Source organism: Rissa tridactyla, chromosome 1, assembly GCF_028500815.1.
Source record: "Rissa tridactyla isolate bRisTri1 chromosome 1, bRisTri1.patW.cur.20221130, whole genome shotgun sequence".
Taxonomy (NCBI): Eukaryota; Metazoa; Chordata; class Aves; order Charadriiformes; family Laridae; genus Rissa; species Rissa tridactyla.
This window is the reverse complement of record NC_071466.1, coordinates 22,836,857-22,864,851: the sequence shown is the minus strand read 5'-3', so window position 1 is coordinate 22,864,851 and position 27,995 is coordinate 22,836,857. Positions and strand designations below refer to the sequence as shown.

At 45.6% G+C, this 27,995-nt stretch overlaps 1 protein-coding gene across 1 annotated transcript; it reads right to left on the bottom strand.

Moving 5' to 3' along the window:
- FGF9 (fibroblast growth factor 9) lies at positions 1-27,995 on the bottom strand. The gene is made up of 3 exons (XM_054188765.1): positions 26,858-27,995; positions 20,172-20,275; positions 1-1,052 (listed from the first exon to the last, which is right to left on the bottom strand). Exons 1-3 carry the CDS (start codon positions 27,132-27,134, stop codon positions 807-809), a joined length of 627 nt encoding a protein of 208 aa, XP_054044740.1. The 5' UTR covers positions 27,135-27,995; the 3' UTR covers positions 1-806.

Sequence of the window (27,995 nt, the reverse complement as noted above, 5' to 3'; positions counted from 1 at the left end):
TTGTTTTCTTGTTTTATCCATGCACCTTTATATTTACTTGCATGAATTTACCACAGGTTCATAGTGGCCTTTGCCATTTTAATGCTTACAGAGCCTAAAGCTTCCAAAATGCCTATCTGGCCTGTACATATTTCATTAAAAATAAACTCTATATAATAAATAAATATATAAAATAAATAAAATGTTGCCTTTGGAATTTCTATAAATAAATTTAACTTTTTATTTTTATTTTTTTACTAAGAGGTCTTTGCTTTAAACTCAGTGGGGTGAGACCCAGAGAGCGATTAACTGAAAAGTCTCTTGTTTAAGTAAGACTGCACCCTCCATGCCTTTGTAAATGCAGCGTACACTTGAGCAGGCCACCAGCCAAAAATCCTGATGAATCAAAGTATGGCAGCTATGCTGATATATGACGAAGTACAACTGATCAAAAATTTAAAAGCGTGTCTATTCCCCAGCATGCATCAGGCCTTCCTCCTCCTCCTCCTCCTCTTGGCTCCTCTCTCTCGCGCTCTCACTCCCATTCATCCCCTCCCTTTCTCTCTCTCTCTCTCGCACTCACTCTCTCGCGCTCCCTCTCGTACTAAATCAAGCGAGTGGGCATAGGCTCTCCTCCAGGAGGACGAACCTTTAAGTGCAGAACAAAATCAGCATGTTCCATCCAAGCCTCCATCATACATTATGCATGCGACAAAGTTTGGCAACAGTGGAGCTGATGTGATGACACAGCTAATCAATAAGAACCCACCGCATGAAACCTTTATAGTGGTTACTTTTTAAGGGCTCAAGTGAAGGAATTGTCTTTGTCAACTTTGGCTTAAAATATCCTTATATAGTTCCGGTACTTTCTCAGGGTCCACTGGTCTAGGTAAAAAATGTGTAAATTTTTGATGCCGTTTAGTCCTAGTCCCTTCTCTTGGAGTCCCATCTTTATTTAACGCAACGTAGTATCGTCTTCCAGTGTCCACGTGTTTATATAGATTTGATGAATATGTGTTATACCAGTTTTCTTCAAATTGCTCTCTGAATACACACTCCTGGGTTAATTTTTCCTATGGAAAGAAAAGAAAAAGCAGTAAGAAGATAGACAGACACAAAAATAATTTTTAAAATATTTTATAATTCATATTGTGTTATATATAATACATAATTTTAAATATTTTTCAAAGAATTACTATTTTCACAACTTGAAATCAGTACCTCCTTTTTCAATTAGCAAAATGAACCGTTTCAATAATCCCAGTTTTAGCTAAGTAAATGTATTGCTGGGTATTTCATTAATCACTCCCGAGGATGGATAACTCTATGTGAAGCCAAAACGATTATCCAAAAGCCTTGTTGCCCAAATCAAAACAGCAATGGGGCTTTGAGCAACCTGGAGGCGGAAGATATCCCTGCCCATGGTAGAGGGGTTGGAACTAGAGGCCTAGAATCTTTGAGATCCCTTCCAACCCAAACCATCCTATGATTCTAAAACTGAAAACAGATATTTTAATTTCTGATCATTCCCAAGCAGCTCAGAAGATATTACTGGACTTAAATCACTAATTCAAACCAACAGACATAAATAAAGAAAACTAGAACTGGTTTGCAGGGCTGTAATGCAATTTAGGGCCTTAAAATCTCTATGTCCTTTCATTGAATGGAGAACTTGATGCATTTCACTAATTTAAAAAGATACGATTTACTACCCTTTGTTTGGTTCATTATTTGTATCACAGAACCACAACCCAAGAGAGCTTCAAAGAGGAACACAAACCCTACATGCTGAGATGAAGTTAGGCAAGGAAACTCCTCCAGGCTTGCTTTACTAGGGTTGTCCTTGTGCCTTGTCCTACTGGCAGGACCCACTGAAGAATCATAGAATAGTTTGGGTTGGAAGGGACCTTTAAAGGTCATCTATTCCAACCACCCTGCAATAAGCAGGGACATCTTCAACTAGATCATGTTGCTCAGAGCCCCGTCCAACCTGACCTTGAATGTCTCCAGGGATGGGGCACCTACCACGTCTCTGGGCAACCTGTGCCAGTGTTTCACCACCCTCATTGTAAAAAATTTCTTCCTTATATCTAGCCTAAGTCTTCCGTCTTTTAGTCTAAAGACATTAAAGACATCAACTATTCATCAGATCCTCCTGCCACAGACTCCCACTCCTTCCAGTTCACCCACTCATTCAGTCTGTCTGTACTCCTCTACATCCGTTTGGTCTAAATAGACGGCATTTGCTTAAAAAGCAGCCACTTGATAACCATATTCATTTCAGGAAGGAGTGCACAAGTGACTGAGCAAGAAGACTGGAAAAAAGGTGGTGAGCTCTAGCATGGAACAGCTGATGGAAAGCTGGGAAAAATAAGCCTGGAAATAGTCTTTTCAGCTGGCACAAAAAAATTTATAATGATAATTTAATACATTTTTTTGTAACAACAGTTCTGACTTGACTAGCACTCATACCAACCAAACTCAGCTTCTAGGTGAGGATCATTTTCTAATTATTACAAAGCTCTACACAACGCAGACTTCTGTGCATGTGTTTTACAGACTTTAAATCTTAAGAGAGTCCTTTTCGATAGATACACCGAGAAGGGAAAGCAGAGACCAAGGCCCAAATGCAGCAAAGCATTTACAGCACCTAAGTTGTAAAGGTGTGCCTGAACACAACTAAAGAGACACAGCTTAAGCCCCAGTGCCCCCAAGAAGCCACCATCCATGGCTTAATCCAGGAGCTTCCCAAAACCCACCATGGCCAAAGCTTGCACCTTGCCCTGGGGCTGCAGGTGCCTTTGGGGCCACCTCTGCTGCTCAGGACTCAGCTCACGGCCCTTTCCCAAAGCAACGTGCTTCAACCCAGCTGTTTTGCTGCTGCTTTGCACGGCAAGCATGCTGCTCTCAGGGCAGAGCTCTGCAGCCCGACGGGGTTGGGGTTCAGGGTCCCAGCCAGGTCCAAGGAGCCCTACGCACCTTACAGGAGTCACCCAGGAACCATCCCACGTGGGGAGAGCAACCCTTGTGCAAGTGGCGAGAGCAAGACAGCAACCCTCTGCACCCCTACAAACTGGGCACTGGGCTGCAAAGCCAGGGTCCTCCTCGGTACCTCGAGGTTTGGCATTTAGAGGTTTCTTCTAAATTCAACCGCTGCCAATTCCAGTAGGCAAGGCAGGCAGCAAGTAAGCAGCTCCTGACTTTCCCTTTGATGGGCATTGGGAACCTCATCACCCCTCAAGAAGGAGAAAACCCCGACAGGATCAGGTTTCAGATGTTGGACATTTGAGTATTCACTACGGCAGCGGCCATGTCCCTTTGTGGACCCGGGTGGCTGCGGTTTGCACAGCAGCAGAAGGAGCCTGTGGTGGAGGAGAAGATGGCTGTCCCATCTCTCACACCCTCTCCTGCAGTTCGACCAGGAGACTTCCCTCCCTGCGGGTCCAGCTGAGCCACGCGTGTGGAAACACGAGCACATGCACAGGCCGGCTGTACATAACAATTTATTTTAGAGGCGTTCCTGATTACCACATTGTTAATGTGCGAAGAGGCTCAAACATAGCAACACTCCATACTGGCTACAGGGAAAAGCAGCACAAATCTGTTTGCATTAAACCCTTACCTATGGGCAGCCTCCTATCGATAATCACCTTTATGTCCTTTGACAGCTGGAAACTGCAGCAGCAATGAATGTTACCGGACCTCAGCAGCAGCCGAAAGTTACACACGTTGCAGTAGCCCCCTTGTACAGCCTCAGAGCGCAAACTATTATAAAAACTATTCAGCTGCTGTCAAGGTTGTCTTTAAGTACAGCTTTCGTTAGTGTTTTATTTTGCATGAGGTTTAAAATCACTTTGTTTGCTTTAAGGCAGAAGCAGATGCTAAGATGTATTATATGCCAGGCCTATAGGTCCATGGGGAAAGAGAAACTAATTCAAATTGTTTTCCCGCTCTCAGAAGGCAATAGGATCACATGACAAGCACTGCAGAAGCACTCCCTGCTAAAAATAGCAACATTTTAGGAAGATATTTCAGTCCTGTCTTGAGTTCATTAATTATTCACTTCATCTGCATTTTTTTTAGCATCATCATAAATTTCTATCTTTGCAAGAACAGTACTTCCCCATGCCCTGAAGGAGAAATTTTTAAATAGCCTCTCTTTATCCGACAGGTTTGATGGATCACGACAGTGCTGTGGTACACTTAACTAGCAGACCCTGAATAAGGGGGTTTGCATTGTGCTGCGCTCCGGATGAGTTCAGTGGATTTCAAGCTTACAAATTCAATCTTTATTTGAAAAGTTTATCCCGTTTTTATTTTTCATCCTCTCACAACACAGCTACATCTCTCTCGTCCTTCAGCAAAATTCTCAGAAATTCAGGCAAATACTTCAACATGAACTTGACAGAGCAATCGGGATGCGGGTTCAGATATGTAGGGGCACTAACAACCACACTTTCAGACAAGTGAAAGAATTTCTTTATAAATTCATCAAACCGTTTCCTTCCAGGACACCTAGAAGTTCTGGTTGTAGACAGAGACTCCTGCAGTAAATCCGTGTCGGTGACCTTGGATCAGGCCCTGTAAATAATGTGGGGACCAAAACCCCAGCATATCCTTCTTCCCAGGCCCTGGGAGATCCTTACGACAGTGGCTCATCGAGTACCACGATGGACAGAAACCAATATCCACCAGGATAGTCATCTATGTAGAATCACAGAATCGTTTAGGTTGAAAAAGACCTTTAAGATCACAGAGTCCAACCATTAACACTGCCAAGTCCACCACTAAACCACGTAATACCACAACACTACTTAACACTAGCTTACACTCATGTTTTGAGCACACGTGCCTTTTTTCAAGCCAGAAATGAGCATAATACAGGGGTGAGGCTGGTCCATCCTGCCAACAAGTACCTTGTTGCCTCACCAGCTCAGGATGGGAAAGTCTTGCTGAAAGCCAGCTCTCCCAGTATGGGAATGAGATGGTGTTTCCTGATCACAAGTGGCTTACATTTCCCCTTCTGGCTATGACTTTAGAAAGTCCCTGTACACCCAATCGAAAAGCAAGATATCGCCCTAGAATACAGCATTTTTTGCATACTTTTATTCTAGCAACTGACTTCTCTATCATTTTTCCAGTGACAATATTTCCTTGCACCATACTTCATGTCACTAGACATCTTTGTTGATGGCCGACACAAATACCAAACATACCCCACTGGAACAGCTGTGGAAAGTAACCTGCATTCCTTTGAAAGGGGAGGCTGCCTGTCTTAATCAAATCAGTTAATTCAGGGGCCAAATAAGGAGGTGACCTCAAAATGATATAAATTATATGCTGCACCACATACCACATGTTTTCTGTGAGGACTGTTCATGGAGTATTCCACTACAAAGTGATTGATTCTCATTTTATGACATTTCCACACATTACCTGTTGGGTTTTTTTAACCTGTTATTTATCCTGGAACATACAAGTAATTGAACTGTACGAAGATGCACATATCACAAGGGTGGAAAACCCAAGGCAGATTTAGTTCAGAAGTCTGCTAATTCCTGGTCAGTGTTAGCAAACCCAGAATCCCTTTCCCTTTCGACTTTCTCCAGCATTTAACCAGGGAGAAAAATAGTTATGTTAACCTATTTCCAGGCAGATCAATTAAAAGTGAGATTGTAAATTAATCAAGTAGGTAGTTACAGCCATCACAACAAAAAATTTGCCAGCTTGTTTAAAAATAGAGATCCCTGTGAAGCAGCTAACGGGAAATAAGTGGAAACAGGCAAAATACAGGTGCGCTGCCCAGCGAATGGTTTCATGACTCTGAAGAATGGTAAGACATTTGTGCTGCAAAGTAGTTGAAAGCACACTACAATGTCCTATATAAAACACATCAATATTCTTTTTTCTTTTAAATAACCTTACAGAGCTAAAACTCCAATTTATTTTGTAACCTGACCATCATTCCTAAAATCACAACAAATACATTTCACGTCTAGCAAACTATTCTGTTCTATGCCACGTATAGCTTTCGCTTTTGCAAACTGCTACACTGGTTTAATGGAGACGCTGCACAAGAAAACACCTACTTGTGAAGTCCAAACAACAAGTTACAAGAAGTATATCTGCTGTAGTCAGCACTTCCTACATACCTGCTGCACGTTATCACTGTGTTAATCCACCCTGTCTTGACAAAATCATGTTTAAGTATATAGTCTCCTAAATAAGTTCATGCAAATCCCTCATTATGGCTACATGATGTTAATAAAAACTGCATATGTAGTGAAGAGAAACAACCGAAAGAAAATGCTACTCCCTTCCAAAGTGGTTTTCTTTGCTGTTCTGCCTACAAACACGCACATTTTACATGCAGTTGGCCCTTCCCATGCTGTAATGCAAACAGCTTCTAGAACATACTACGTTCAGCTAATAATTAACACTCATCCAGAGTTGTCATAAATAAAGGTGTAGTTTAGCGTTTGCTGTGGTGTTGTCTGATCTCCCATGCTGAGCCCGTTTGTCTCTGGCTGAGCGGGCAACCTCCAGCCACAACGAGAAGCCGAACACTGGTGTTGGCATCCGAGCAGTGCCATTTTCCTTTCCACGTTAGACAGCAGTGCCAGGCAAGCCCTGCACACCCAGTATCTGACTTGCTGAATGTCACAGAGTTTTCTTTGAAGAGTTTCTCCAAGCAGTGTTTTTTTTTTCAGAGGGCTTTGTTTAATAATTTGACAGAACATGGAAAAAAAAAAGTAGGGTGAAGAAAAAAAAAAAGTCTGCCAAAAGGACTAGCTGGTTGGTTTTTTTGTGTTTGTGTCAGTGTTTCTCCATAAGCACTGCAGAAAGACAGCAGGAAACCCTGCAGGGCCAGAAGAGAGACCAAGCAAATAGCCAGGCACCCACGCTGCCACCCACGCTGCCACTCACATGCATTTCATATTCCATGGCACTTTTTATAAGAGGAGGGAAATTAGGCACGGTGTCCTGGCAAAAACACAGTTGGGCAATTGCATTTTCCCCACTTGAGGTCACCTTGTACTTTCACAGAGATGAAGTATTCATCTTAGTTTCTCCTCCTAAACTTCTAATTAATTTGTATAAAGTTTTTATTATACATAAATCCCCACTTGCCAAAAAAAAAAAAACCAACACAACTGTGACTGTTCTGTACTGCTGCCACAGAGCAGTTATGAGAGTGCTTAAAGATTACTATCTTTCATACAAAAAGCCTGTTAAGTTCCCAAGACCTGGCAGAACCTGGTCTCCTTGGGAGCATTATCACCAAAAGCCGCAATAGCTACACAGATACAGCCACGGTGGTGCTTCCACGTCCCGATGGAGGCAACAGAAAAGCAGAGCTTCCTGAACAAAGCAAGCAGACTCCAGCATCAACAATAGAAATCCCCAGAGGGTGTCAGTGCACAAGGATTTCATTGCTTCGCCCTTTTGCCCCTCTTTTCCCACTCCCATGCCCTCCACACCATCATGAACCTTCTTTGGAGGCACCAGACTGGGATCCAGCACTGTGCTGTCCCAGGGTTGTTTACAGAGCTCTTCTGACATGAGCCACAGGAGGATGAGATGCCAATTAGCCCTCCATCCATTTTTTTTGCCACTGCCAAATCCACAGCTCTTGCTTTTACTGATATCCACTCCTCTGAGATTTCAAGTTTGCAGCATCTGTCAAGCTTTAAGCATGCCCTCCTTGGACATGAAATCATTATAGAAAGAGCAACCCCACTGTGCCTGAGCTCGCATCTGCCAGCACAGGCTGCCTACCAGCAGCCATGCTTATGTCCATAAAGGTTTGATTTAGATCTGCCCAGCCAAGTGCATTAGATGAAAACTCATTTTCACCTAAACACCCAGGGTCTGCTCGTGCTGCGGTTGGAAGTTGTGACAAAGCTCCAGAGACAGGCCTCGGGCCACGTAAGCTGTCACAGCGCCATTTCTCTGGAAGCTGAAGAACTTCCTTCTCCACGCCACAACAGAGCAGGACCGGGACGAAGTCAACTCTTAAAAACCAAGCAAATAAGAAGCAGGTGTGTTCCCCTCCCTTCCGCGCCAGCGGGACCGGGCTCATACTGTGCCATTTACTAGTCACACTTCTGACCTCTATTTTATTTTTGGTTTCCCTGGCACAATCAAGAACTGCAGTCATCAATGTTATCTAAGCATCTAATTCATAACGCTTGGCTGAACCCTTCCAAGAATCAGAAAGCAAGGTGGTATGCAATCTGATACGGGGGCCGGAGCCAATTTTTAAAGAAGACAGGAGAAAAGTTCCCATCAGCTTAAATGGAACTTGGATCAGGCTTGCAATGATAAAAAGGCAACAAATATTTTAAGACACTAAAAGAACCATTTCAGGCACGCTCAGATTTACTGAAAGCTGTAACTTGACCTATCCCGGCTCCCCACTCCACAAATTCTCTTCTATCAAAAGACAACGTGTATGTCAAACCAGGGCTGTTATCCTACAGTTACACACGCAGTCTATAGCCTGAAATACTAGTTAAGCTTTTTTTTAACCAAATAGAGATTTTTAAATAAAACATGCTTTCCTTAAATACAACTGAGATGGAGCATAGCACCAAAGTGTTTTGTCAGTATTCTTTAATTTGGTTTGTGGTTCTCTAAGCACAGAATGCAGGTTCAAAGGAAAGATAGTCCTCCTTCAGCAGAAAGTGCTGCCTTTTGCAGGAGCAGTTAAGCTTAAACCCTGTAAGACATTGTAAAGTGGATGATAAAAATTACTTAATCTGCATGAGTCTCTACACTCTGTGAGTACCCCCCAAACTGGATTTATCCATCACTAGAGAAGCACCTTATTCCTCAGCTAGAAGGTGTCATCATAAAACCAGCAGAATGCTCAGGGCCCTTCATAAAACACTTTGTAATTATAATACATATGTAATGATAAAAATGTACACTGTAGAAGTACTTCATGTTCTATTCTTTCAGCAAGATGATTTGGTCAAGGACTGATGAACAAAAGCCTGTCTCTGTATTTTGTAATTGATTTTATGTAAAGCTACCTGCTAGTTACTGTCTCAGAGGACAGGGACATTACTGACCACATTGTCGTTCTGGATGGGGGTCTCCAAACAAACAATGCATCACAGGCCATTGCATTTTGGAAAGATCCAGTCCTCCTCGCTGAAATGCCAAACAGCCACTGGAGTCTTGGAAACCAATAAATTTGCCAGAGGGATTTTAAAATCTACAGTGCTTTGGCGAGCAGTACAGCAAAGGACTGATGGTGCTCTAAGGCCTTTACCCAGCAGGACTTCATTGCATATTCAGTTTAAGTTGTTTAAAAATGTGGCCTTTTAATTTCCCACCTCTTTTGGTCACAAAGGAAGGCCAGCATTTCAAAGAGCTGCTGCTGAAGAAAAGATGTCACGTTTGCCCTTTTAGACAGCAGTGCTCCTCTGTTGGCAAACACTCCTTTTAAGTGGTCTCTCCAGAGATGACTATTTGGGCATTTCCCCCATTCCTTTTCCTAGAGGCAATCCCACCATAAAGTAATGGATCTAGACACAAAATTTTTGGTATTTCACTTTCTAAGTAGGACAAAAAAGATTTCGCTAAGATTCCTCAGAAAATCCGCATATCTTTGGTGCTGCTATGCCCTGAGTTAGGTTTTCAGTGACACAGCTGACCCAGCCTTTGGAAAACACTGGAGGAAGTCGTGTGGCTCTGCTCCTCTGCGAGCCCCCTACACCTCACACACACATCAGTGGAGCCTGTCTTTCAATGGGTCAAACTTTAGCCATGCAGTTAATTTCAGCTTTGATGAAAGAAGTTGTCAATCTGCCTGAAAAAAAAAAAAAGATATATAATAACCACTTCAACAGAATTGGTGATTGAAGAGCTCAAAGACCCGGCAGTTGGTCTACCAGGTACCAGCTGCACACGGACCTTCCAAAGAATTCAGATTTTTAAAGTATAAAGGAGAAAAAAAACCCAATGATTTGAGTTAAGCTTCACAGCATTTGTATTTTCTAAAATGACTCAAAGGATTTTCCTGAATTCTTCCCCAGTAAATTTTCTGTTCTGAGTCCAAATTATGCACTAGATGCTGTCCCTAACGAAGGCATCAGCAGGCAAAAATTCCCTTGCTATTCAAAGGTAATAAACACTTACATGTTAAAAGACTGTCTTTAGATTGCGGACTCTTATGGGCAGAAACCCTGTCTAGATTTAGGTTTTTAAAATGATGAATACAGTAGAGCTCTTATCTTGATCGGGGTCTGCTGACACAACCATAAAATTAATAGGTGGTTTTACAGGAGCAGGCCCAATCCTCCTTCCAGTAAAGTCAATGGCGTTCCAACTGTAATAGAATCAAGTCAAAATTTCTCCTGAGTCACAGTTACAGTGTCTCCATAATTGTGTTGAATTCAAAGTGTAAATTTTAGCAGATTAAACATGCACAGCCTGGGCCAGACCTCAAAAGCATGCAGCATCCACACCAGGAGCCAAGTTTTTCCTCAGCAGCAGTCGTGGAACACAGATATAAAGATCTTCAAACCAAAGTAACGGTAGAGGTTTGCCTTTGTGAAAGGAATGAAAAAGAAACCAAAGGGCTTTATAAAAGGGAAAAAATGGATTTGCACTGTAACAAGCTTTATTTCTTAAGCTTTTTGAATGTGACACAAATTAACTGTGTTACTGCACATCACCAAATCAGCCTGGGCACATTCAAACTGCAAAGCAAATCTCAACCTAGACAAAATCCCTAATGAAGTCCCCGCAGGGCAGACTTTTTCTACTCTGTCTTTGAAAATGATGAATGGGAAAGTGGGAAAGAGTGCCACGTTCACATCCCACTGGCTCCTGAGTCAGAAACAGAGCACATCAGATCTTTATCTGATGCAGCGAATAATCCCCAAGCATATCTCAGTATGTCACTGCTGATGATGCTCTTTTAGCATGTCACTTCAATATACTACTCTCAGATCAACTGAAGACACCGAACCTTTTCACACCTCCGTATGGTTAACACGGCTAGCTCCAGAAACACTCAGGGCTGCGGCGACTGGGGAGCTACACAACCACAAAGAAGTGAATCTGAAGATATCCAAAATGAACATGCCCCATGCTTGCTCACTGGGTAGGATTTGGGTTTAGGATGCAGTGATGCCACTGTAACAACCACCTGCTGCCGGCGGCGCCGTACTCAGCCCGTCTCCCATCCCACACTGCAACTGACTCCCCCACTGAGTGCTTGCCCAAACAGGCAACAAGCCTGTTCAGGGAGTAAACTGGCAAAGAAGCAACCCGACAGGAAAAAAAAAAAAAAAAGCCAAGTTTTCTTCCGTGGCTTTAGATCCCTAAATTAGCCTCCTGATGGGTCAGATGAGTGCTGGTGTCGGAGCAAGGAAGGAAGCAGAAGCACGCAGCGGAGGCAGGGAACCAAGATTGCCCTTTCTGGAAGGGGGTTTCTGCAAGGTGTTAGATCTCCCATTTTTCTAAGAATAGAAAATTCCATGCGTCTTTAATTAGGGTTCAATATAAAGGTTCAAGTAAGATCTTGCTTTAACAAAGTTTAGCAATATGTATATATATATAAAATGTATGTAGGAGATACTCTAACATTTTCCTGTCCCAGGCATGTGGTGAGAATCCAGGTTGAGCACAGAATCACAGAGACCAAGGTAAGGAGATCACTGTGGGTTTTCTCTCTTATAAAATTATCCACAGACCTAGTAAACATCTGGAATGAAGTCCTCTGAGGAAAATCAAAGACATGAGGAGTAGTGTAGTATCTATCCCACAGGCCCACAGGACACTACTAATAGGTGTTCCTCTTTGGTGACAGGTGTTGTAATCTGTGAAATTCTGATCTAAAAAACAGACTGAAGTCTTAGTTTAATAAGAATCACGGTAGTTTCAGTTTCACCCAGCTTTCTCCCACATTACCTGTGCTAAGCGTATGGATTCATCTATCAATTCTTCCCACAGCAGTACTCACATCTCAAAAGACCTTTCTTTTCTACAGAGTCCTTCATACCTTGCTGTCATTTTACTGACTGGTTCGCGGTTTCTGGTACCCGCGAGGAACATCATTTAACAGTTCCCAGCTTTCAGCAAGGCTGCCCATCCAAATTCAGAGGCAGGCTATCAGCAAAGGTGAAGCAGACGGGGTTGCAGACAAATCTTGCCAAGGAACTAACTAACGTTTCAGGGCTTTTCTCAGACCTACGCTTTCCACAAAGAAAACATCCACAATTACAAAGCTGTTCCTGTGCAGAAAGAAGTTGATGCTTCATTTCCCCCCTCCCTGAAAAAATTGTTCAGATCAGCTCAAAATCTCACTTTCTCATGATCTGAAACTTCCTAATTATCCAGCCTGAGCTTTCGTGTGTCCCATTCAAACCAATTTGTTCTTGTCCTCTATTTCAAGGATGCTTTTTTCTCTCCTTGGTGTTAAACCTCAATGTATTTACAGAGACCAAGTACGTACCCTCTCAGTTTTCATTCTAGATAAGCCAATGTCTTTAGACTCTGTCATTTTATAGTCTTTTCATCCCTTTGATCATCCCAGTAAGCCCTTTCTGCACCTTTTCCAGTTTCAATTCACCTCTGTAACACAAGTGACCATAACTGCATTTTGCATTTGGACTAGATCCTACCGGTGCCATACGCAGTGGTACCAACAGAGCTCTCCATAAGCCCCATACATAAACATTTTGGGGCACTTTAGATCATCAAATCCCTTCTGCAAGACAGCCTTCTATGCTGAAAATACTTCCCAACTTTGCAACATCTGCAAATTTCAATAACACACTACTACCTTTTTTATGACAAGATGTTTAATGTCCCTAATAAAAACAGGGAATAAAACCGGCCCAAGGACCAATCCATAAAAACTCTACTAATAGCTTCACTCCAGTCTGATGCTTTTCAACACTCCCCATTGCTGTCTTCTCTTCAGTTCTTTCGCCATCTATCATACAAGCCAACTACTAGCACCCACTTTACCTCCTGTAGCAAATACTCTCTTCTGATGGGTCATACCTAATGCAGCCCTGCGGATCAGTACAACCATGATTCCCATTTCTAGAAAAAGAAATTCCTACCAAAAATAAAATACTAGGCTTGCCTGAAACTATTCATCCAGCTTCAGTACACTCATCTTGCATGTACTTACAGACCCTCCCCTATTCCTTCATACAAAAGCGCGTTCCTATGTCCCAAGCACAGCCCAGATCAGACTGGCAGCCCTGCTGCTTCCCAGGTTGTGCTCCCGGCCAAACACAAACCACACGGCCGGAGGTCCACAAACACTCAAGGCTGGCAAACACCTGCATTGCCTCAGAAAGAAGCACTCCCTCCCTCACCCGGGCTTGCTCCCACCTTTGCACCACGTCTTGCAGTGACCTGGAGGGGAACCACTGTGGCTGAAGACAGCCCTTTTGCTTGGCCAGGTTGTTTTCCAGTTCCCTGCTTCAGTTCACCGGGAGCAACAGAAACGCTTGTGCCAGCAAAAGGGAGGTGATGGATGGTTGGAGGGAAAATAGCCACTTCTTTTCGCAGTGGCGTCAGCTGCCCCCACTCCCTTTGTTCATCACACGACAGGGAATGCCCCAGCCCCGTGGTACCACCCCAAGGAGTCTGTCAGGAATACTGGCTAGCCCAGTTAGCACGTTGTGCAGCCACATTCAGGCTATATTACATTTACACTCCCACTTGAATACATGGTGTTTATAAAGACTCTTGTTCCCTTTTCATTTATACAGCTTTAAAAATTTTTGCCTTATATTTTAGTATACATTTCAGGGCCCCAGTCAGCTTCATTGCAGCAATTTCCATTTTATCCCCGTGCTTCTACGCCGCTAAGACACGTGCTCTTCTGCAACCTGCCCTTCTCCCATCCCTTGCAGACGCTCTGCCAAGCACCCACAACCCATTAGACTACAAGTCCTTCCTGGTGGTTTCACCCTTGCTGGGGTACCATTTCCACAGGATTTCCATATCTCTGACAAAGTTTTGAGTTTCCTTCACATTCAGAGCCATAAGTACTTTTATGAACTGGTTCTCTTCAGATCGCAAAATTTGCCCTTTCAAATTAGTTCCAGGCCTGCTTCTTGCAACTTTTCTGCTTAAAGTGGATTTACTCAGGAAGATGCAAGTTGCTGTTACTGCTAAAAGACACCATTGGGGTTTTTATCGGGGGAATGCAAGGTTTTTCAGAGCAATGCTGCTCATGTGGAAAGCCTGACTGCTCCTCACAACTCAGCCACCCCAGCAACTGCCCTCTGCCTTCCTACCATTGGTACCATTGAGCAAAAGGCACATTATTATTTTACACACAACAGCAGGGTGTTAAGCCTGCCACCATAGCCATTACTCCTCCTGGGATTTGACCACTCTCATCCCAGAAGTCTGCGCCTTCACTCACAGAAATTGCATTTAATTCTCCCTCCAGAAATTGTTCTGGGCTGCAACTTTCCTGTTTCCAGGCTCACCTCAACCACAGACGCCTGCATGTACACTGACGGACAGATAATACAGATTATTAAAAAAAAAAAAAAAAAAAAAATCAATCTGAAGCCTATGGAATTCCTTTACATTGGAGGTGTTTAACACTAACAGGAAAGTGTGAATGGTACTGCAGGGTAATCTATTTAGGTATCCTATTCTCAGATATCTGCAATGACCACATATTTGACCCAAATGCTGTTCCCAACATGCACCTTCAACCTGTTTTTTTTCTTCACATTGCTTCCGTGCACCTTGACCTACCATTTGAAGGGCTGAGCAATTCCCTTCCCTTATTTGCATGGAAACATAAAAGATATTTTTAGAATACAGCAAAACAAATCCTTACCTACACCAAGCAATTTTCAGTAAGCTACAAAAAATTGTCCCTTTTTCCTCAAAAAAATTCTGTTCTCTCGTCTTTATAGCTGCATAGTCCTTGCAGGACTGCGGAGACCCAAACAAAAGCACAAAACACTGCAGGTGCAGCCCTGCTGGGACAATAAAGAGGCATATCGTCACCTCCCCACACACTTACTGGGAAAACATGTTTCTTCAAGGACAGTAGTCTCTCTCCCTCCTCCCTCAACCTCTCCCCACTAGTTTTAGGAGCAAAAGGCAAGTTTAGTGTCCCAAAAGCATTGGGACAAACAACCTTTCAGGTAATTCTTTGAAGGACAGCAATTTATTACCCTGTTATAAGCAGTCCTAAACCTCACTTTGCTGCACACACCCTGTAAGTCTGAAACCCAGAGGTGAGGAGCCTCCCTCCCTGGCTCCAGATCTTCCCTCTTCAGCTCTGTCCCGGCTGCTCTGTGGGCACACGAAGCCCTTCTCTCTTCCTGCCTCTCTCCTTCCAAACACTCCTAGCCCTCTCCCCCTTCCTCAACAACTCCACCATCTCCCTCCTGCCTTCCTCCAACCCCTGCACAGCTCCCCTTGTAGCTGCTCCAGATCTTCCAATTCCCAATTTTCCTCCTGAGCATCCAACCTGAACTGCCTTTTGCCACCTGCCAAGGACGCAAGGAACAATGAAGACACCAACATTTCATAGAGTCATAGAATGGCTTGTGTTGGAAGGGACCTTTAAATGTCATCTAGTCCAACTACCCTGCAATTAGCAGGGACATGTTCAACTAGATCAGGTTGCTGAAAGCCCCGTCTGACCTGACCTTGAATGTTTCCAGGAATGAGGCAGCTACAACCTCTCTGGACAATCTGTTCCAGTGATTCACCACCCTCATCATGAAAAATGTCTTTCTTATAGCTAGCCTGAGGAGTGGGGCAGGTCCGTGCCCATGGGAGATATGTGGGGCAGGGATGCCAGCAGTGGAATGTAGCACACCTCTCTGCTGCAGGAGAGCCGGGAACAGTGAGGGCAGCTGAGGTGAGGATGTCCCATGGTCCTGCTGTGCTCAAGGTAGCACTGGACTGACTCAGATGACAGCCTGGGGTGGGAATGATGGGCACCCCATGGTGTGGCTGCTCGTCACTGCCTGCCATGTGGGTGCCGACTGTTGATATTCCCAAGGGCAGAGATGCAGGGCAGCATGAGGGTGGGGACAGCCCATGAAGGCATGAAGGTCATACAACTGATCAGAAAGGTCTCCCTCAGCATGGCACTGAGGAGCACAGCTAAGACACATTTGCTAACACTCTTGCCAGAAGTGTTGGCAAGAGCCGTTTAGCGCTTGGGAAGGAATAAGGTCTTCGTGTCTCATCTTAACACCCTTCGGGACCTGTCTGTAGTTTGGATTTTTGCTCCTCTCCAGTGACAAGCACAGTAGCTGCTGTGAAACACGATGAGTCATAGCTGCAGGCTGCAAGGGGAAACCAAGGTAAAGGGAGAGCAGGAACAGAGCAAGATGGAAGGGAAAGCTGTTGTCACTCACCAGCCTCCAAGTCATCGCTACGTAGCTACCACTGGCTTCTCCACAGTACCACACACATATATCTTCAGCTTTCCCTGGCTAAATCTGTGGGATGAGGAGGAACTTCAGAACAGCCACCCTATGCTATATGTTGCTGCCTGAGAGCAGCATGAGCGTCACTGGGCTTTTTTAACCCGAAGATGCAGTGGGAGCTGCTCCCTGTAATAGTGGCAAGTTGGGAAGAGTGTTTGTCAGGCAGCTAATCCAGGAGGAAAGCAGCACGTTGAGAAGGCCAAGAGGAACATGTCTGGATCAAGATACGCTGAAACTGCCTTTACCGTTGCCTTTCATGAAAATTGGCAGCGATCACCTATCCTGGCTGCTCTGCTTCACCATATGTCCCATCTCCAGTGGCACCACAAATACGCTGGGAAAGATCTTCCTGTGCCAAATGTTTCAAACACAAATTTAGAAGGATATAAGTCTTTTAGGTTGCTGATTTGATTCACACCTAATGTATTTTTCATGCAGTAATTTGAATATAAATACGATACTGTCATAGACACGGGGCATCTATTCCGGCAGTGCTGCAGTACTGATGCTTGCAGAAATATGCCTGCTTCTGTCCACAATGCTGATGCAGAGCAGGACCAGGTATTTCTTAGGTTGCTATTCAGTTGTGTGTGGGAAACAGTTTTCCCACCTTAGAAAACACATTTGCAGCCTCATAAGTGTACCTGCTCCATGACAAAGACAATGCTATTCACAGCCCTGAGTGAAGAAACCAAGACAGAGGGACCCACCTTCCAGCACAGGCAATGCAAGGACAACCTCCTGGTGCTACAGAACAGTCCAACTCCAGTGACCGCCCCGTTTAATTCAGGTGAAAAACCTGAACCTCGGTCTGTCACGTATCAGCCTCAAAACTAATTTCAGTTAAACTGATCTTCTCTTTCACCAGAAAGATAATTCTGTGATGGATTATGACTGACTTCTGGTTCAAATTGTGACATTTATTCCCAACAGAGAACTTCATTTTCGATTAATTGTGCTTTTTTAACCAAAAGCAAAATGCTGTCACTTAAAAATGCCCAGCCAATTCTACACAAAAATCTGTTCTGAGTCCTGCTTATCTCAGTGTTTCTACCAGAGCTGACAGTTGCTGAAATATAGGCACTAGGATTGCTAGTGTTGACAAGGCTTTAAAGCATCATCACACTGAGTAGCCATTAGAGGCTGTATTTCATTGGAAGTAATGTAATTCAATTACCATCACTCTTTAGTATGTGCCATCTCTGGAGGCTGACAGTAAGCCATATCATCCATCAGATTTTAACCTGAACTTCGCATTCTGGCCCTATAGATTGCCAGTTCTCCATTATGGATGGCTTCATATTTTTAGTGTCATTTCTTAGGGAAAAAAGGTTATCCAATTATACTGTACATCCATCTGCCTGCCTGTCCGTCCTTCCTTAGCTTTTCAACCGGTTTCAATCAGGAGGCAAAGGTCTTCAAGAAAATTAAGTTCCTATCAGTTTTGCGACTAATCAGAGGCAGGGTAAAGAGGAGAAATCATTTGCACGTCCCACTTGGGAGTGGTGAGCTATGTAATCCCTGCAAACTGACAATCCAGTGAGCATGGACAGATAACACCGTCTCTTTTTCCATGCAAGAAACACAAAAGGCCAGGGAATTTGTGTTACTGAAGGGACAGAAGGTCAGGGAGACCCATGTCTTGGACTGTGAGACACAAACCCCCAGGAAAGCAGGCTTCTTTAGAACTGCTGTTCAACTATTTTATCAACGCAGCGAGCTTAGTAATTTACAAAGAATTTCTTGTGCATATTTCTTCAGCAAAGAATGTTTTGAGAAATTCACTCTGACAGTCAAACATATTGCAAACACAACATATAAATTGCACAGAAAAGTGATGTAACATTTGCGTTCCCAAGTCTATGCATTATCAATAACCACATTTTCTTTTCCTGAATATCTGAAGTGTAGAGTAACTGATTCACTATGTTTATCTGTTTAAACGATTACTTTTACTGATGATTACCAACATTACTGATTCATATTATTGTTGTTGTTCTGCCTTTTTGCTGCCTAACTGAACCATAAAAGTACTCATGACTTGCCCAGTTCTGTACATCATACATCAGCTGCGCAAGTACTGGGACTTACAACAACTTACTCACTCCTCACAGGCAAGTTGTTTACACCTGTCATTGCATCCCTTCCCTTTCTCTCTTCCTCGCCATCCTTCCAACCTTTTCCTCCCCGTATTGCCATTTATGCTAAAATCCTTTCCTTTGGCCTTTCCCACTCACTGTTTCTCACCATCTCTGCATCTCCCGTTCTCCTCCACGTTGATGTATTGTCCATCTCAGCCTTGCCCCTCATTCTACCACCTCTTTTTTCTGCCTCCCACATACACTGTCGTGATCTGTACCTTCTGACTTCCTCACCTAGCCTGCTCTTTACTCAGAAGATAGTCACCTTCCCCTCTTTACCTTCCCTCTCTCACACAAAATGTTACTAGAAAGGGTTCAGTGAACCTGGACCTCCCCCAGAAAAACACTTCCACTGAACCTTCCCAGTCTTGCTTCCTCGCACTCCTCCATGGATCCTGTATTGGGAAGGCAGACTTCCCTCTTACTCTCCTGTTTTCACCTGCACACTCACCACCGTCTTCTCACGTTTCCTCCCACTCTCACTGTTGTCCCACTCACTTCCCTCCTCACCCTTTTCCCAGTCACCATTACTCCCCCCTGACACAGGTATTTTCAGCTACACCCAAAGCCACACGCTATCACTTTAACTCCTTTTTGAGTGTCTCTCTTTGCAACGTTTATGCCAGCGGTTGATTACTGCCATCCTCTCCTCCATGCTTCTAACGAACCCCAGTGAATACACAGCCTCTCTTCACATCAGACATTTGCTTTCCCTTCAAACCTGCCATCCTCTTCCTCAGAGACCACTCCTTCTCTAGACCTTGTCACCTTTGGAGGTTGATACTTTACTGCTAGAAGAGGTTGCCTTCTACTATATGGGGAGTTACCTGCTCTATCTCAGGTACCCTGCCCACAATCTACCCAGCATGTGAACACCAGTGTCCACCAGATGTCTGAAGTATTCCCAGGTAAGGGCCACATCATGTGCGCGCGCACACACACACAGAGTCCTCTGCTGCAAGACAGCCCATGTTGCCGAGGACGGTCACCCACCAGCTGCAGGCAGGCTGCTTTGCCAGCCTAACTCCCACATCTGAAATACCAAGTTTTACCCCTCCCTCACACCCGTTACTCACTGCTGCTGCCATGCTGCAGAGGGCACCAGATGAACCTTCAGGATAAGACCACCAAGCCTCTTGCCCTCATTCCTGTACCTTTTATAACTGTTATCCGCTCCTGTGTCTCATTTCCTCATCCACATATGCCACCGTTTACCTCCTCCTCTACTTTCTTTTGTCAATTCCTAGAAAGCTCTCTGCCTACGCACAAAAGGCAGCAACTTTGTCTCATTTTGTGTCTCTCCTGAAAAGAAAGGCTTTACAAATCCTACAGTACATCCTTTAGCCTTCAGTGACCACCTCTGGCCATCAATCTCCATTGCTTGTATCTAAATTTTCCGTCTGCATTATTACCGATTCCTGATTTTGTCACCTTTTCCCTCTCCTGTATTCGTTATAGCACCCATAGGGTCTTGTTTCCAATTCGACTGCAAGATATTTAAAGCAGAAACAGTGCAACAGGGGCTTGTAGGAGCTAGCAAGTATTTTTCCCACAGAACATTAAGGATCATGACTGCCCAAAGCAAGTGGGAACTTACCGAGCCGTACAGTTCCCCTTTCTCATTCATTCCAAGGTAGAGTCCACTGTCGACTCCTCGGATGCTGACCAAGCCCACTGCTATACTGATAAATTCCAGTATACCTATAAAATGCAGGAAAAAACAAACAATGTACATATTGTTTCCATTGAAAGGTGGTTTTTTTTCAGATGTGACTGATTCCTGAGCAACAGGCAACTATTTTCAAAGGTGCTTTTCCATTTCCAGAGTTGTTTAGAGGAAGGTGAGGAACAAATGAATATATCTTAAAGTACAATACTTCAACAGTGAAGTTGCCGCTAGAATGATGCATTGCAGACAGCATTAACATACCAAATTAAAAGATCGCTCTCAATCCTCCTTGTCATTTCTAAACACAAATCTAAAGCTCGGTCATATTCTGATTTGCACAACAAATATTCAAAGAAAATATTCAAACATTCAAAGAAAAAAAAAAAAAAAACAAGTTTTCAGGTTGCCAAAATTAGCGGTACAGTATTAAAGAACTTAAGAAATTTCTCTCACAAAATAAATTCGGAAAAACCACACTTGAATCTGAATTGTGAGATGAAAACAATGTTACACATGGAAGCAGAAGATCTGCTTCCAGGCGTCAATGAACCAGGAATATGGGGAAAGATTTACTCACAGTATGATCTTCCAGAGGCTCAAGAAATGAAAATCATTAGTATAGTCCAGTGTCTCACACATTTCTGTCTAGATATTAACGCTTCTGTCCTATGTGTTATTTCTTACTCATCTCAAATTTGAAAATGAAAATATCCTAAAGCGAAGTAATAGGGTGTAATTGATTCCATCTTCCTGTGCACATAACAGCAAGCTCACACAGACATTTGTGCCCTAGAAATACGAACATTTTGCAGAGAAGCACTGCTTCTGCAAAGCTCCCAGGATCAGCATCAATGGGCACGGTACAGCAAAGATCCGTATCAAATATCAGCTCGTCTGGTTCTGAGGGGTTGGGGTTATTTTTGGCAGCCTTCCCTGCAAAGTGCTTACCTCTTCAATGAGGATGCTACCAGCCAAACCTCGCATAAACCTAGAAGTCTTGTGTTAAAAATGGAAATTGCTTCCTCTTTGGGAGCACTCGTGTAAGACTGTAATGATCTCACAGGAGTAACCCAGCACCGTTCACTTGCACGCTGCTGCATTATGCTACTTTCTGAGCCCCAAAATAAAGCACAGAGTAGCATTTTCAATATATTGGGTGAATTTTCATGTCTAAGCACATCATGTAACTATTTTTAAAGCCTATTGGAAACTGTATTTACATTAAATAATAAAATAACAGTATAGTATGTGTCGAGCCTCACGTGGCCAATAAAAAAGCACTTTCATGGATTTTTTGAACAATTAATTTGGCATCTCCTGCAAAATAGTTGTGCACTAATCAATAACAGGCATGAATCACATAAATCTAACACAGCACAAGTTGAAGCCAATAGGGAAAATTTATAGCCAAGCTAATGTAAAGATGAAATGTATTCCCTGTAAGGGACTATTGATCATTACCTTATATATTATTCAGCACTACAAACACCATAGTCTTATTGTTTTGATAACCCTGTTTTAAGGCCTGGGCATCTTAAATTATTCTCTACATACGCACAAATAAAAAATACTGGGAGGAAATATTTATTAACTATGGAAAAAATTTTTAAGTAATAAAAAGGGGTAGCATGCTGTTTATCTGGTATATTTTAGTATCTCAAATACAATTGATCCATTGAAACAATTTAAACCTTCCCATTATATCTGGACATGCAATACTTCCAGATTTCTTACTCAGGCTTTTGCTGTAAAGCTTTTACCAAACTATCATATTACCTGATACATATTACCAAGCAATTTTAACTGAGGTTAAATCTTACATTAAGTGTGTATTATGCCATACTATAGCTAAGTTAGTAAGTCTGGCATCTTTCACATCAGTATAAATGTGGACTTTAATTGCTGTCCTCATTTCAAATATTTGGGTGCACGCTGCTCAGTGCGTCAAAAGAACAAAAAAGCACTGTCACATCCTATTGTAAGTGCAGAAGATGAATTTAAGGTACTTGGCATAGAGCATCCACGTATCTGAGATCAGAAGAGAGGCTTCTTCATTTGAAATATTCAAAAGCCTATTCACAGCAACTTTTATGTGCCATGCTGTTAAGTCCTTCAAGAGATTATCTGGGGCCAAGCATGCAGTCTTACACAAGTCTTGCCAGTTTAAGGATTGCAGGATTTGGCCCAACACTCCTGTGAATATTTTCACTGTATAGTTTCTATAATATACAGATAGTACTTAGGACCTGAACCAGATATTAAAATAGACATTCCTCTTCAAAATGAGGCTGGACCAAACAAAAATCAGGACAGAGCCAAAATGTAAAAGCTAGGGCCCTATTTATAGCTAAAAATGGGGAAGAGAAGACAAGGAAAGAGGAAATAACAGTCTCAGTACATGGGATGCTGAGTATTTTCTTGACAGACATTGAACATTTTCTTTAATGAAACCACTTCAAGTCACAGACCCACTCCTCCACAAAGAGGTTAGGGAGAAAGTTTTGGGGAAAGTTATTCCTTTACACGCCTGTATCAGCCTTCTTCCACATGATCCAACTCTGACCCTGCTGAACGGCAGCAGGACACCAGGACACTGACCGTGAAGGCCAGTCCTGCTCTGCTGCCAGGCTCACAGGGGAGAGGAGGTGGGTCCTTCACACAACGTGAAATTTTAACTTTTGCCTAGTTTAGCTCTAGTGAAGAATAGACTCACAGAAGCATTTGCCTTGGCTTTAAGCAACGAACATCTCTGCAACTACACATCTTTTTGTTGCTGCTGTTCCACCCCTTGCACATTTTTGGCTATATATAGGCTCTCTTTGTATTGCTGGGTTGAAGCAGTTTAGCTTCCACCTAGCACCCCAACACACCATCAACGAATATGGTAAACGAGCATCTCCGCCAGTCACTTCTTTGTACGAGTTCCCGGGGAAGCAGAGGGAAGGGAAGCGGCGCAGGACCCGCAGGCGGAGCGCAGGTCGCCGGGGCCGTGCCGCCGTGTATTCAGCAAGCCATCATTCTCGCAGGGACAGGCAGAAGGGTGAGGAAAGCAGAGCCATTCGTGGCTCAGAAGCTCGGTGATGGTGCGAGGGCAAGGGCTTCCCCGGCGTCCCCCGGCCCCTGACGCCTCCCTCCCGCCCGCCGGCCGGGGCTGCGGCGCTCGGCTGAGCAGAGCGCTCCGCCGGGATGCGTCCCGCCTGTCGCAGCTGTCACCGCTCCGCCCGCTCCCCCACATGATGCCAATTAAGAGACGGGAGCGCAGACAGCCACAGCCCCCCAGGAGGCAGCAGGGCCCTGCTTCGGTTTCAGGCTCTTACAGCGCCCTTGCCCACCCCCCTAACCCCCAGCCGCCCCCCGCATCCCCTCCCCTCTGCAACGCTCGATAGCGGGGGAGATTGTGGGGGGTGCTAAAACCTGCCCGCCGATTTCCACTCCCGGGGGACAGAGCCCTCCCCATGCACCACACAACCCCCCCGCCCCGGTTTGCCGGCTCCCCCCGGAGACAGCACCGGGGGGAACGAGCAGCCCCGGCCCCCCGGATCCAGCAGCAGAAGGGACGGGCAGCCGCCGGTGTCCCCTTCCCGCCCCCGCCGGAACCGCCCCCCGCGCCCTCCCGGGCGCTGAACCCGCCTCGCCAGCCCGGCCGCCGGAGCGGGCAGGGCGCGGTGGGGAGGCGGGAGGGCGGGCGGCTGCGCGGCTCCCGCAGATGATGAACGCAGCGGTTCCTTGTAGCAGCAGGTCCCGGGGAGCGGAGGTCACCTGCTGACAAGCTTTTTTTTTTTTCCTTTTCCTGCATGCTCCTATTTTTTTAATGCTGTGCATGCAGTACTTGTGCTGACGCACAGAGGCACGCCTCTCCGCTGTTACAGAGTTCCTGAATTTACAATGACTCCACTGTCTAGCAAATGCCCTAGACTAAAGGAGACTGCATCAAAAAAAAAAAAATTCTTTTGTCACCCAGGAGAGATAAGGCTTTGATCACCTGAGATCGCATTATAGGGGGGGAGGTGGGGGGACCGAGCCGGGCTCTCCCGGGGAGCTTTTATTTTAGAGATGGACATCTTGCTGCAGGAATTGCGAAATGCCAGGGCTCCCAGAACCGGGCGAGTATAGACACACAATATGGCTCGGTTTATTGTATGCAATAGGCACACATCCAACATAGCATCACAAAAGAATTACTCTTATCTGATGTCTCTCCAGAGGTGTGTGCGTGTGTGTGTGTGTGCGGGGAGGGGGATTCCCACAGGGCAGAGCCCAGAGAGGAGTTTACGCGCAGCCCCCGGGGTTTTCTCTTTGTCCTCCTTATTCCTGGAGGAAAACTTCCTTCTGACTCGTCCCCCCACATCCACACACACGGAGGCAGGTTTTCTCTCACACGCTCAGAAGAGACCAAGTTAGCCCGCTCTCCCCCGGGCGGCTCCCGAGTTGGGATGCAGACCTTCCCAGGATCATCAGAAGACTTTACAATCACCAAAACCCTAATAGCAGCTGCTATTCGGTAACCTCCCGACAAACACCACAGCAATGTCACGGCACCGATACAAAAGCACCGAGATCCCTTCCCCACCCCCAAATAAGCTGGCGCATCCCATGGCTTTGCCGTGCCCGGTCTGCCCGACCCCGGACCGAGCAGGGGCATCACCGGTGCGCTCCATGGGAGAAGAGTTATCGCAAGGGTGCATCCTGGGGAGGAGCGGGCGATCAAACCGAAAAGGGAAAAAAAAAAAAATAAATCTATTTAAAGCCCAGGCGCTGCAAGGACTGGGAGAGCTGCCCCTCGGAATCGTCAGCTTCCTACAACTGCGGCTGGAAAGCCATTTTTAAAAATAGACGCCGCGAATAATGTGGTCACCGCCGCCTTGCGAAGGGAACAGCTGGCGGCCCTCCTCCGGGGGCGGCGGGGCCCCGCGGGCTGCCGGCCCCCCGCAGCCCCGGCTGCCGGTGCCCTACACCTGCCGGCGGCCCGCACCGCCCCGCACCCCCCCGCCGGCCCCGCACCGCGCCCGCCTCTCTGTGCCCTCAGCGGGCAGGGGGGAACCTGCGGCCGTAGTTCAGCAGCTTCGCACGGCGGCTGCCGGTGACAAGGAAAATGCCTAGATGCACAATTCCCCCCAGTCTCCGCACCGCGCGGCTGCCTAAAAACACTTTCCGCACTTTTTCTCGCTAGCAAGGGTGGAGGTTGCGCCCCCCCGGAGAGCCGCGACGCTCCCCCCCCGCCCCGTCCCCCGTGTGTGTCCTCCCCCCCCGGGGACCCCGGGCGGGCGGCGTGGGAGGGAGGCAGAGCCTGGAAGCAGCGTGAGAGTGTCAGGGAGCAGCGGCTGGCGGGGGATGGAGGATAAACCTGCGACCGTGCGAGCCTCAGCCCTCTCCCTTTCCCTCCCCCCCCCGCCCCTTCCCTTCTGCGCCCTTTGGAGATCATCTCCTACAACACCGGTATTATCTAAACAGCTTCACAAAGCAATAAAATACAGTTTAGATATGGTTCAACATCTGGCATGAAAATACGAAGAGAGGAAAGAAAAAAAAAAAATCACCACAGGACTTTGTTTTTACGAGCGAATTTAAGTGCTGTCAGGTTGGTTCACTCACAAGTTAACTCCTTCCAACAGCTGGGAGCGTGGCGAGCTAACCTGGCATATTTTCCTCACCCCTTCTTAAAAAAAAAAAAAAAAACCAACCAAAAAAAACCCCCAAAGAATCGGCTCATCCAGGCTGGTTTAGTTACTTTGGTACATTCAATCTGCCGGGCCTTTAACAGTCTCCCTGGCAGCAAAGAAGCTCCAGGCCCACTTGACCCGCCTGTGCGTGTGTGCGGGCATACGCTCTTCGGAGCGGCCGGAGCCATGAGCCCTCCAGCCCCCGGCTGCTGAGTCACAAATAGCGTCCCCTGGAAATGAAATCCAGGGAATGCTCTTTCAAATTCCCTGCCAGCTCGACACAGCTGGGGAAAGGCAGGTTTTGGGCGCAGGCGGGTGAGGAGGGACCCCACCTGCGCTCCCTCCTTGCCCGGGCGCCGGGCACCGGCAGCGCCCCGCGGCTGCGGCTGCGGGGCCGGGCGGGCGGCGAGCCCCGCTGCCTGGGAACCCTCCCCGAGCAGCGCGATCGGCTGGGTTTGCAATTCAGGCAGTTAGGAGGGCAGGTAAATCGTCAGAGAAAACGAAAGAAAAGCCCTCGTTAATTTGCGTACAGGACGACAGCCACTCCCTTCAGGAAACTCGGTGAATTTTAAATTGTAGTGGTTAATGATTAAAAACCCTTTAAACTCGCGAAATCAAATCATTCAGCAGAAACGTCCCGAGCAAAAATTCCACCACCGCCACCACCACCTCCCAGTACGTGTCTGCTCTGAAGCAGAACTTGGGGCTACACAAACGTCGCTACCGAACACCCGGCGACTTCGGCGAGGGCTCCTGGCCGCTGCGGTGGTGCCGCTTGTGTCCATCTGCAGTCCCGGACACATGCATTTTTTTTCCCTCGGCAGATCAGCCATCGGCACAAACCCCCCTCCCCTCCCCTCCCGCCTCGCACCCCCCACCCCCCCCACCCCCCGCCCGCAGTTCTGCCCCATTATTTCATCACATGACCACTAAAGGGTTAAGGATAATACCTACCAAATCTGCTGTGGTCTTGCCTGGTTCCCTGGATAGTACCATTGGGGAAGATTTCTAAATGAAATCCAGTCCTGCAGTATAGCTGCCTCCGCCTGAGGATCCCCTTTAAATGGTCCAAGTCCGTGACCGCAGGCCCCCTGGGTAGCCCACCTGCCTCAGACTGACCCAGGTGGTCACTTAACAAAACCGGACTATCCACCGGCAAAACGGGCACATTCCCAAAGGGTACTGCATCCTGCACACCGAAATAGTTCCCAACTTCACCTAAGGGAGCCATCAGAAGATTCTGCTTTTAGAGAATAAGAATAAACAATAATGATGGTGCCAAACCCAGGAGATATAAGATTAGGTATATTCCACTCCTCTCCCCTCCCTAGCGCAGTTACAGAGAAAATGTTCTTTCTTCAATCCATTAAATGCATAAATAAAAGTAATATTCTGTTTTGACTGGTACAGGTTCAAGGTCAAACCAGTTAGTCTACGAAACCACCACTTTATACTCACACACTGACATATTTATAAACATATAGATGTGTATATCTATATAAATGCATATATCCCCAGCTCTTAGCAAGCAATACGGTCTTCAGCCCATCCAACTGTAATAAAGAAAAAAATCCGTAGTTTCTCCATTTGGTTTAAGATAAGAATGACCATAGCAACTTAAATACCTAGGCGTTATAGGGATTTTTTTTTAAGATGCACAGGCTACGTCAGGATTTATGGATTCTGACTCCAGAAAGGCATGCGCTGTTTTTACTCTATAACAGACTGCATACATCAGCATGAATCCTGCAAAGGGGGAGGGGGGAAATCTCACGTTGTTGGCTGAGATAAATCCAAAAAAAAAAAAAAAAAGGAAAAAAGAAAAAGGTAAAAAAAAAAACTTTTGACGTCCAAATCTATTATCCAGAATTCTCAGGAGGCTCAGCAGATGTCCACTGGTTTAGGATTATTGACGATCCACAAGCAAAGCAGCAACATACAAGTGCTTGTGCCTTTCTTGGCTGGCTCGAAACAGGTGTTGCTTCTGCAGGGCTCCCTGTGAAATGTTGTACTCCAGCACTGAGCTGCAGCTCTTGACTGTGGATCTCCATCCAGCACGCAGAGTGGCGCAGGAAGAGGCATTGGGCTGGGT

Coding starts and splice junctions, on each gene's coding strand:
- FGF9 (XM_054188765.1), bottom strand. CDS start 27,134: ATGGCTCCCTTAGGTGAAGTTGGGAACTATTTCGGTGTGCAGGATGCA. Junction 20,276..26,857: donor GCAAGACCACAGCAGATTTG/GTAGGTATTATC, acceptor TGCATTTTATAG/GTATACTGGAATTTATCAGT. Junction 1,053..20,171: donor AAGGGGAACTGTACGGCTCG/GTAAGTTCCCAC, acceptor TTCTTTCCATAG/GAAAAATTAACCCAGGAGTG.